General features: G+C 39.4%; 1 protein-coding gene across 2 annotated transcripts; it reads left to right on the top strand.

Moving 5' to 3' along the window:
• Positions 1 to 8,657: 8,657 nt before the first annotated feature.
• Positions 8,658 to 11,642, top strand: terb2 (telomere repeat binding bouquet formation protein 2). 2 transcript variants are annotated; one of them, XM_034575932.1, is made up of 7 exons: positions 8,658 to 8,862; positions 9,526 to 9,607; positions 9,703 to 9,842; positions 10,762 to 10,823; positions 10,878 to 10,942; positions 11,041 to 11,129; positions 11,236 to 11,642. In XM_034575932.1, the coding sequence occupies exons 1-7, from the start codon at positions 8,784 to 8,786 to the stop codon at positions 11,319 to 11,321; spliced, it is 603 nt and encodes a 200-aa protein (XP_034431823.1). In that variant the 5' UTR covers positions 8,658 to 8,783; the 3' UTR covers positions 11,322 to 11,642. The 2 variants fall into 2 exon arrangements, with proteins under 2 accessions (XP_034431823.1, XP_034431832.1); XM_034575941.1 differs by having other exon boundaries at positions 8,676 to 8,862; positions 10,896 to 10,942.
• The last annotated feature ends 514 nt before the right edge of the window (positions 11,643 to 12,156 follow it).

Consider the following 12,156-nt stretch of genomic DNA (forward strand, 5'->3'; position numbering starts at 1 on the left):
CTTTAGGTCGTTCCTGTCTGCTTTCTGTTTACATTGGTTCATAATAAATGAAAGAAGCTGACGATAAAGTTTTGATGTTTTATGTAAACTTTGTTCACATGAAAACTTTTCAAACATATAAGTGGCTATGGGTCAATATTAATAGTTACAATTCTCATGCTACAGACACAGCAATGATGTAAACATCCATAACAGAAACCAGAGTGAGATTTTAAAATCTGGATGTTACAGGATAATTTCACAAGCCTTCACCTTTTCTGTTACCAGTAGCGACACAAAGTACACTTCTAAGTTAAGTATTACTACTTCTCTTAAATATTTCTATTTAATGCAGTTTAGTGCACCACACCAAGAGGACAATATACCAACTAAAAGAAGAAATCAAACTCAAATATAATTTATTTGGTGTGTACTTTGACATTTTAGTTTGGTCCATGTCCCATACATTAACATGGAGGACTCAGGATTTATAACCTTACTGCAGCCAAACGTTATTGGTTTCACTCTGTTCCACTAATCAGGAGGCAGTAAAGCACCGAAATGTGTTTCAAAGCACCAACAAAGGCAGAGAAAAAGACATTTGCTAGCTAGTAAACATAGAAATAAACTAAGAAGGTTGCAGACTCTTCATAAAAATCTACTTCACCAATGATTTAATTTGCAGGATATGTGTCCAACACATTCGCTAGACCTCAAGGATGCACACTGTGTTGTGATAAAAAATAAACTGAATTTACACGACTTTGTTTTGTTAGAAGAAAACTCCATTGGGACCTTTAAGTGAAGGATATAAACACTGTTGTCTGCTGGGAAAAACAGGAAAAACTAACCGAGAAAGCTGGATGAAATGTAGCTTCATTAAACGAGAGGTCGGACTGAAACAAGACGAAGATGATGACGGGAGAAAAGTGAAGACAGAAAAGAAGGTCAGGTCATTAGTCTACATGGCTGGTGCTCAGTGGGGGGACAAGCCCAGGGAGCAGCCATTTCTCAATGATGCCATCCTCCAAACTCTGAAAGATGACTCACAGTGGACTGAAGTAACTAAGAGGGCAAATAACATTCACACATGGTGTGGCAGAGCAGCATGACGGGTCCTTGGTGAGACACAAACTTGGCTACAGTCACTCAAAACTTTGATTCTGTTGGCAGTTTCTGTCTCGCAGGTGTCCTCTGTTCAAATACATCTCTCACTGTGTTGCCTAACCGATACCTCAGTGCAGCCTTGCGTATGCATAAACACGTGCATACATGTGCACGTGAATCACGCAAGTCTACAGTATATGTTTGCCAAAGAGTGAGCCTGCTCCCCTTAAGGTAGGCCTGTGGAGCCTGTGACAATTTTCCTCTCAACCTACCGTCAGACGCTGCTCAGCTGTTGCCTGCATGGTTTCTTAACGGTCTGGGGAGCAATGTACCCTCCTGTCCCTCCTCAGCACACCAACAGACCCCGGTAACCCAGCCAGGGTTAAAGGCCAGCTAGGAGCCTACAGCTAGGGCCACACCAGAACGGTCACTGTGGAAAAGTTTTCTCTTCACCTCTGATTCACTTTCACTCAGCTATGTGAGAGTTTAGAGCTGTTTTTAGACATTTACCCATTGCAATTTGGTTTTAACTCTTTATGGGATTATTTAGATTAGGTATAGTAGGTGGGGAATGTGTACAGTAGATCCCAATCTTAAGGGGATCCTCTAAATCAAGAGTATTCATCCTCTGGGCACCATGAATTCAACAGCTATTGAGATCACATCAAGACTTTAAAGGTCCAGTGTATAAGATTTATGTGAAAGGGATCTATTAAAAATAATCCCAGTGATGTTTTCGCTAGTGTGTTGCATCTAAATTGTCAAATCAAATTGTTGTTTTCTTTACCTTAGAATGGGCCCTATATATTTAAATACTTACATCTATATATATATATATATATATATATATATATATATTTATTTACATCGGGAGTGGGTCATCTCTACGGGGGCCGCCATGTTTTTTACAGTAGCCCAGACTGGACAAACTAACACCTTCAATTTTTCTGACAACTGAAGACCACCACAGGTTCTCTTTCATGTTTGGGAGGGGAGGGTGAGTTGAAGGGTATTCAGCTGCCACATGCAACTTCACCACTAGATGTCACTAAATTCTACACACTGAACCTTTAAGTTATTGACCAGTCACTTCATGGCTAAAATTCAATCGTATAAAACCTTCTCCAATGACCTGATTCACAGAGACATAAACAATGCAATGAAATCTCACACTAAAGACAAATGTATATGATCTGACAGGACATATCTCCGTCCCAACCTCTTACTGTCAGATGCTGCTGTCATTTGTGTAACTACTGACATTGGTCGCACACATTTCTCTCTCCCCGGGTGCAGCCTCTTTGAATTGAACCCGCTGAACGTTGCTGTGTGAGAATGAAAACGCTCCATATTTTCAGTTTAGCAGTGGACGCTGCAGGCGAACTGTCTGTTTTACAGTTTAGAGACACAGGTGAGTGAAAGAGACATTACATCAAAGATGAGGCTGAGAATAAAACCCCATCCTGCGGTGGCCTTAATCCTTCAACACCTGCGATTTGAAGCACACTGCTTTGATGTTGTTGGCTCAGCGGGAGAGAAAGAGACTTGATGGGGAAAGAGAAAGAGAGGCAGAGAAACGGGGACATAACAGACTGTTCAGTTAACTCACAACAAAACTGAATGCAAGTGACAAATTGGATAGCAAATCAACTCTTCTGTAACTCTTGAAAGATATAACCCCTGGAAGGTTTACTGCTCCATCTCGCTGACAAAGTACTATATGAGAATGCTGACTGGCTATCTTCTGGTGTCTGGAAGCAGTAAATATATGAATTCAAAGCCAGCAACTCTTGATTTAGACACTGGCTGTTATTGAGCTTGTATGGAAACTCATCTGGACACTATTTAAAAGATCTAACTCCTTGTTCCAGAACTCCCTGTACAGGAAAATCATCCCACTATTTCTCTGAAGGCCTCACATAGAAGAGAAATCATTAGGGATTGTGGTTTTTGCTCTTGTGTTGTTGTTTCTGAGTAATGTTTAATTACGCTGCTCGTTATTGAAGCTTTTCGGTGAACATGTTTCATTAACGATAACATACAGGAGTCAGTGTATCCTCTTGAATTTCACTGTGAATGTGGCTATCGCTATAATATGAAGCACAGTGTGTGTCATGGAGTGTGTCATGGAGTCCAAGACCCTGTGAAGGCATGGTATAAACAGCTAAAGGAATACCTAATCTTACAGCTGTCCCAAGCTGTAAGATAAGGTATTCCTTTAGCTGTGTGGATACTAATGCATCCTGGGCCACATTGTGGGACTGCCTTCTTCTACAGTCTTCTACAGTTTCAAAATATACCGAAAATAGTTCTACACTTCTTAGTGATTCCATTTATTTTTGGTGGCCAGCTACAATATCAACATTGACCGTTTCACAGGGTATTGATTTTATTTTTTTCGGATTCAAATGGCTGAAATCTTATTTTTGTCTAGAGCTGTGTGCAGTGCATTGATTCAATCATTCCACCTTTGCCCCACTCTGGCTGCCTCTCTTTTCTCTGTCTCTCACACACACAAACACACACACACAACCACACACACACCCACACACCCACACAATAGAGCTGTCTGTCGAGGTCAGACTGGTTAAAAACTAAAACTGATTTGGTCTTTGCAAAGTGAGATCCAACCACAAGTGATTACTTGAGATACATATGGAGAAAGATTCCAATCCCATGTGGGAACTGATGAACAAAGATCTGTCCAATTGTGACCTGATCACCCAAGACTCCCGTTGACATCAGGTAAGAACAGAGCAGAAAACAAACCCAAACCGTGGAAAACTGAACCTTCAGGAAGGTCCAAACTATATCTCTGTACCAGGACTACAGCTAAGAGAAAATCATACCACAGACAAAGCTGTGCGATAACATAATGATTTTCATATTTAACTATTACAGCTACACACCAGAGCTGAAACAATTACCTCATTGGCAAAATAGACGAAAAGTACTGGTATCAGCCTCTCCAATGGAAATATTTGCTCATGTTCCAGTCTTCTATGATACCAAATTTAGTAACTTTGGGTTGAGGATTATTGTTTGAACAACACAAGTCACATAAAGATGACACTATGGACCCTGGGTAATGTGTTGGGTATTTTCGACATTTTGTGACATCTTATAAAGCAAACAATATTAATTTAGTCCAGAAAATATCTGTGGAATGAGTTGAAAAAAAACACAAATTTGGTTGCAGATGTAAAATGTACTTCCACAAACAGCTCTTGCAATACCAATAGAATAGGCTACCACACAATGGAACAGCATTGCAAGGGACAGAGGGGAGATGGATGAGGCCAGGGCAGCCAGATCTGCCACCGCAGGACATTTTCTCTGTCGAGTAGGAGAGAAGCTGAAGGGACAAAAACAGCACAATAGCAAACACAGAGGGGAGAGATGAGGACAGATCCTGTAGTTTTTACATGACTAAGACAGTGTGAATAGTTCCTGGATGTCAGAGGACACCAGAGACCTGAGTCAAATATAAGAGCAAGAGACCAGAAAAACAATTTGACTAAAATGATGTCTTCTCAAAACACAGGGACCAAAGGAAATCATTTTATCACTAGTCCATAATTTTCTATCTTTTCAATTAATCGACTGTTTCCGTGCTCCATTTTAATCATGAACACAACAAATGTTTTTTTTGGGATGAATCAACTACAAAATGTCAAAAAAAAAGTAATTAATTCCTACATTATTTTCCATGGTCCAATGTGGCATCTTCATTTTGCTCTTTTTGTCTTATCAACAGTCTGCATGAAATTAAAAATGATATAAAAAGAGACAATAAAGCAATTAGCCAATGTATAGTATTATAGATTTGAGTATTCATTTAATATATACTGTATTTGGTGAAGAAATACATGTAGAAATACGTTTTTCTAATGTTTTGGTGATAATTAGCACAATAATTCTGAACAAGAAAGTGAATGGTTTTCATAAATAGTTAAATGAATGTGCCGGGGGGGGGGGGGGTTTCTACTGCTTCTTGTGCAAGAAAAAAAAAGGGAAAACCAACACAAAATTAGATTCTTCATATTATTATGAAAAGCAAGCAGGTTTTTTTTTCTACTCCGAAGGTCAGTCAACAGGAGATAGATGATTAATGTCTCCTGTCCCTCTGCTCGTATTAAGCCTCAACACATGTATCACCAACCAGCTCCTCTTCCCACTGCTTTGTTCTGAACCGAGCGTGTTCGTGGGGGGTTGGGTATAAGAAACAGGGTGTGGCTTCGCTGTTGTCATGGCAACAGAGTTATCACTGCTTTTGAACCCCCTCTACTAGTCGTGTGTATGGTGTGAGGGAACTCGGTCACCAAACGCGAGTATATGCAGGCGAGCTGCCCAATATATTACAAATCATCGTTAACCTACATGGAGTCTCGGCCTCTGTGCGTGCTATGTCAATATAATGCAAAGCAGAGCAGCTACACTCGAACTGGCAGCGTAGGTTTGCTCACTGGGTTTCCAAGCAGTTCTATATGTGCACACCCATAGCAGCTAGGATGTAAAGCCAGAGTGATGGTCTCTCTCACAGAGTTCAAACAACCATAACCCATCAGTTATACCTGCAGCATCACTCCAATAGTGCTGCAAAGCAATATCTTCCTTAATAGGCTGCCGCTGGTATAAAACACAAGGTTACACGACATTACCGGGATTCGTAAATAGGAGTCAGCGGGTTCTCTGCGTGTTGCTTCGTGGTAGCAAAGAGCGCCTGACCTGCAGACAACCCCAGTGAGGAGGTTAGAGAACATAAAGCAAAGTGCTGATGCCAACGTACTGAAGAAGAGTGCTGTCAGAAATTTGAGTGATTCTACAAGTCAGTGCACATCCGATCTTACTGTGTGTGAACTAATGAGCACAAGTGAAGCCTGATGATATGAAACACATTATATCAGCTTCTCATCCATAAGAACAAATCAAATCCATTTCTGGTCCTTGGACATGAGTAGATTTACATAATAATATGATAATTTTAGTTATTTTTACCACATGTGGCTAATTAAATGCTGGGTAAACCTTTTATCCTATGAACTGAAAGCTTCAAATCAAGATCTTTGAATGACACAGTAACAGGTTTACCTGCTGAAAAAAACCTCAGGTCAAAACTTCTACAGGAAACAGAATACAGGATTTTACTTTACTTATACTGTCAAAAACTGACCTAGTATAAGTCATAAAATTGACTGTCTTTGTTTTCAACTGTATATGTAGTAAAATACTCCCACCTGGTGGTGACATGTTGAACATACTACAGAGACAAGCCAAGGTAACAGTACATAAATGAGGAGAAAGATAACAAATGCAAATGCTTGAAAATGATGCGAATCATATGCCGGGGTCCAGATCTCTACCTACCTAAACCTTCAGATTTTAGACACAACTCTGGACCTTGAGATAACATCTCTGAAATCTAGGAAACATGCACAGAGGAGCAGGTGCATCATTCCTACAACTTGGTGAGTAGAACAAGGCCCGCAATATATTTGAGAACATTATCAATGTGTACAGGAAAGGATTTTTTTCAGTTTTTCAGTCTCTATTCTCTGAGACTCTCCTCTGATTGGCTGGCTGCTTTCTGTGAGACACAAAGCCCAGCCAACCACAGATAATGAATTGTAATCTACTACTATGGTGTGAAAAAGGTCACTGATAAATCCAAACAGAGACGGTCAGTCAGTGCTGAGATGAGCCAAACAGATGGTTAAATCTGGTCTAAAAAGCTCCAGCTGGATTTGGTGTGAAGCTCCACACCGGGGCCTCGGGCCTGGATCCACTGCAAACCCCTGGATCATCTGGAAGCGACAGCTGTACTGCAGCATCGAGGTTCAATGCAGGAGCAGTGGAGCCCTGCTACCACTGCCTCCAGCTCACTCACCTCAGCTGCAAGAATCTCTGAGCGGACCTGGGGCAGTGCCAGTATGATTTGGGCTACGAGAGCATGCACGGCCACTGATCATCTGGGACATCAGGGAAGTGGGAGACTGGGCAACTAGGACGGCAAGAGTAGAAAATGGCAAGTGGATGACCAGTAAAAGGAGCGGTCCACCGCTCCATTGTCAAGAAACCCTGCGGATGTTTGAATGGTTTGACTTGGACTGCAGGAAAGAGAAAATGAAGTGCAAGAAAGGAAAATCTACCAGCGGCAACATGACAGCATTCAGTATATGGAAAAAGTAGGTAGTTGGGACTACGCTTTGCCAGGGTCGCTGATCTGGAGACAAAGCCATCAAGCAGTTTATCTTTCTTTCATCCCATCCTTAACCTAACTGTGAGGGTGCAAGTTTGCAGCCACAATTACAGCTGGTTTTCAAGTGTAAAGCAGCTAACTTAAAACAGCAAGATAAAAGTAATCCAATGATCAGCAGAAGGATATAGCTTTAAAAAGATTAAAAGGATTGTAGAGGAGGCTGAAAAGAAACACTGATAAGACTCCTTAATAGAGATCTAGTGAAAATACCCTGTGCTGACGACATGGTTGAGGGTGGTGACAGTTTCGTCACAGTATCACAAAACTTGTCCTGACAGCTAATTTTAAGGCAGTTTCAGAATATTAGCTACGTGTATTTCTCTGCGAATTGAGCATTTTGACTAGTATAGCACATAGACCTGTTTTATACTTACTTTTTACATTAAAGGACCTTGAATACAGAAGAAAAACTAAATATTTGTCACCCATAAAGTTGAATGTGGGAATACAGTTAATAAGACACAATTTCACACCTACTTTGACCAAAATGGACCGCACCACCTGACAAACATACTTATCAGCATTGTCTTGGTTTACTAATTTTAACGTTTGTTGCCCAAACTGTGTTTCTAGAAATAAAAAATCAAATAAAGAACTTAGAGGCTGCCATCTTAAGTCATTTAAAAAGATTGAACAGTACCCAATAAGAAAAAACAGCCATAAAACAGCCAGGTAACAAAACGGATTACATAGTAGCCAAATTATTCAAACACTGGCCAAACTCTATGTGGGGATGTGGGTTCAACGTGAGTAGATGCCAGTATAATTAAATGTTTTTTTGGATGTTTCATTACCTGTTGAAAATCCTTCAACTTTTCCATCGACCAGGAAGTAATGTCAAACGTAAATGTTGCTATGTGTTACGTAAATTACGCTGTTGGCTAAATTTACCCTGTTTTAGCCTATATTTGTTTACATTTTGGAAAATCTTGTTGGCCGAATTGGCTTTGAGTAGTTCACCTTTGTGTGGGAACCATTATAAACTGAGGATATAACTGGATTACTCTGATATGGAAGAAAACGTATAAACGTGAGGATTCAGATGAGAGTTCCCGTGTAATCTTTTTTTCGGGCGCCTAAGCGAGTTCATGGAGCTTTTGGTCCCTGGATGTGGGAGAGAACCACAGAACTGGAAGAATCAGTCCTAACAAAACTAAAAATGACTTGTGTAAGTTCAGTTATGACACAAACGGTGACAATCGTCTTTAGAACACCTGTCACATGACGCATCTTCACCATCTCTCCCCCCCTTTGTAAATCTCAGGTGTGGTCCATCGAATGTTTGCACGGATTTGAACTTTTCCGACAGTTTCAGAGTGTGTGTGAATGCATCACGGTGGTTTTAGCGCCACCACCAGTGACGGAAGCGGAACATCATCCACCAGAGTTCAGAATAAAGACAGAAACAATCCAGATGATCTGGATGGTTGTTGTCTGAATGATCAGAAACACAATGTTTCACAATAAGTCCGCCTGGTTCTCCTGCAGTGTGCCAGAGACACGTCACCACTACTGGAGTAAGTATCATCAACAAGGAGAAGCTGGTTCGAGCTCACCTGCTAACCACCTGATGATAACTGTGACACATTCATTCATGTAGCTGGTTTGCAGCTAACAGCTAGTTTATGGGCTGAAAACAATGAAAACAAAACAAGAGTAAAAAGATATTTTACACTGCTATTTTAAATATGCATCTGTGTGTCTGCAAAAAAGTGAATTCAACCAACAGTACAAACTTACACTGATTATTGTAGTTCACTACAGTGAAGTGCACTGTAATAACATTTGATTGATCAAAAACAACAAATCAATATTCATAAAATGCATTGGCACTTTTTTATATAGCCATTATATAAATATAACACGTGAACAAAATATATTGTGTATGATATATAAAAAAAATGCTATCAAAATCACTTGAGAAGTAAATCGCCGTAATCGCTGACCTTAACAAAGATGGACGACTCGTTACCACCTCCAGTCAGAGTCTGAGCTGTAGCTGTGGTTTTATGGTCCCGTCGACACACACTCCACCAATCATGAGTCAGGATGGATTTCAGGGGAATAATTATACCACCACAAATCTAGTTTAGGATCTGTGACCCTACAAGGACGTTTGTTGAGACACTTTGATTTGGTCGTCTCAGCTTCCTTTTATGGCCACAACATTTTTCTTGCAGCACTTGAGGGGGGAACTGTGGCTGGTTGGAGGACGGCAGATTATCTTTTCAGCGAGGATGCTACATGTCCAGATACTCTGAGGTGAAAAAACAAACAAAAATATGCACATTTGTTATTTAAAAGTTGTATTTTTTCTAAAATCCCATTAAAGATATAATTTGAGTTTTGTTTTTCAGGATATATGAGAGCAAAGATTACCTGTGGAACAAGGTGACAATTTTTCACAGCTTGTTTCTGTCGGCCTGTGAGAAGCGTCAGAGCGTAAAGTCGGTGTGCATTGGTCACTATGTGCTGCCTCCAGCCTCCGTGCAGGACGGTGAGGACCACTACATGTTTATTCATTTGGTGTAAACAAAGCTGGATTACCAACCGTCCAACCGTGGCCCCAGACCTTCAGGGGCCTCAAAAGCTCCAGCTCCAGGCAGTTGAAGTTTTACTCAACTCTAATTCTGTCTAAATAATTGGATTGCAAATGGAGAATATCAGCTTTAACAGGTTGTCCGTCCTCCATCTTGTGGCCCTTGTGGTTTTGTCGAGGTTCCCCTTCTCAAAAATGTTTTTATTATTCAAACATATTTCCTCGACAGCAGTTTTTCTTAATTATCGATTGATTTTTCAGTTTGTTAAATGTCATAAAAGAGTGAAAAATATCCATGGTTATTCCCTCAAGCCTAGGTTAACATATCGGATTAAATTGCCTACTATCACGTAAAACCAGGAAACAAACAGAACTTCACGTTTTTGCTAAAAAGATACTGGTTCATTTTTGGATGCCTTGGAAAATAATGAAACTGCCACGTGCAGTGGGGAAGAGCAGGAGCCCAACAACAAAATCTAGCCCTGGTACAAAGTTAATCTATACTTTATTGTTCACTGTGGTTAATGAGTAGTTCCCATCTCTGGGAACAGGACCAACAACAAGATCCCAAGATATTTATGAGGTTGTACAAAACATCTACACAAACACAAATCTTTTTTCTTCTTCATATTTTATGTTTAATCTTTGTTTTTAATTCACAGTTAAAAAAACTGGGTAGTTTTACTTCTTCAGTCATCTAAAAACTAATCTGAGATCACTCATAGACATAATCAACTTGTGGAGGGTGGAAAATAGTTGTTGCTTCACTTTAATGGATTGAGCCAAAAACACAGGGAAACTAGTGAATGATTAATTTGAAAGTAAACAGATTTTATGAATTATCATTCATACAGTGTTTCTTTGGTTGTAATTTCAGAAGTGAGGAACGTAGTGGGGAGGTTGATTTGGGAGTGTGAGGACGAGCAGCCAGGAACACAGGTAAATACACAAAGTAACTTTACACAGGGACAAATAAACGAGTTAACTCCTCAGCTGGTTTCTGTTTTACAGGGTTTTACACACGATGAGTCCAGTGAAGGAGAAGTCAGCAGAACCAAGTGTGTTTTCAACATAAATATTTAGAATAAGATCTCAATGAATTCTAAACTGTGCGGTGAACTAATGAATTCCCTAAACGTCTTAAATCTTTTTACAGCTGTGACCCATGTGACACAGAGTCTTCAGAGAGTGAAGGTGCAGCGTGTGGTTATTTGCAGGATTATCCAGCTGGAAACACGCTTACAGGTGAAGCCTTGTTTTATGTTACATGAGAAAAAATTTCCGTTGGAAGAAGTTATCTGGCTGTGTTAACATTTCACCAAATTTTTTTCTGTTCAATTATTCCCTCAAGGTTATGTCGGCATGGACGAGCTGCAGAGATATTCAGGTGATCTGTGTGATTTCCATGCCGAGTGTTACCGTTGCTCCAAATGTTAAATCAAACATTCACTGAGAGGAAAGTGTGTTGAAGAGGAACAAGTACCAGTTGTGTTACTATCAGCTGCAAGACGTAGAAAATGAATTATCTTCCTGCATTATATGCAGTGTTTAAACATATAATAAATGAATGGGATTTGGCAGATCTCATTTTCGAACTCAATCAACATCATTTCACCGTATCCGTCAATACAGTCCTTGATTTTTCATGTTCTGAAAAAGGTAAATGTTACAAATGTTCTCCGTATTTGTTTTGAATGCAAAAATCTTTGAATTGTACATGTATTGCAATAAAAAAGTATAGAGGGGCCGAAATGGCAACAAACTCAAGTACTCGTGTCAATTTTTTTTCAATTTTTCAAACAACAATCGTCAATTTTTTATTTTGATTTGTATAGAGGGAACACACATGAAGGGAAATCAAAGAGTAATGAATACAAATCCACAGCTATTTCTGTATAAGCTCTAATCATATATACATGTATTTATCACTGTTAAATATATCTTTAATAATGTATCATATGTTTTTGAAAGAATTGTTTAAACTTTAAATTAAAACTAAAACATGATATAATATGACATTTATTGTTTTGTATTGATTAAAAGACAGCACAATTATTACATATATATATAAAATACATACAGGCATAATATTTATTAGCGTTATAGAGTATAACACATAGTGTACATGCAATAGGTGTAAAAATAAAACGGCATAAAAGGACATTTTTAAATGAGCGTGTACCATCTCCAGCCTGTGGTGGTGGGTGTTTATGTTACAAATCTCGCATTATGTAAAAAAGACACAGACTCAATGATAACTCATAATCATTAA

The sequence above is a fragment of the Hippoglossus hippoglossus genome, chromosome 3, assembly GCF_009819705.1.
Source record: "Hippoglossus hippoglossus isolate fHipHip1 chromosome 3, fHipHip1.pri, whole genome shotgun sequence".
NCBI classification, from domain to species: domain Eukaryota; kingdom Metazoa; phylum Chordata; class Actinopteri; order Pleuronectiformes; family Pleuronectidae; genus Hippoglossus; species Hippoglossus hippoglossus.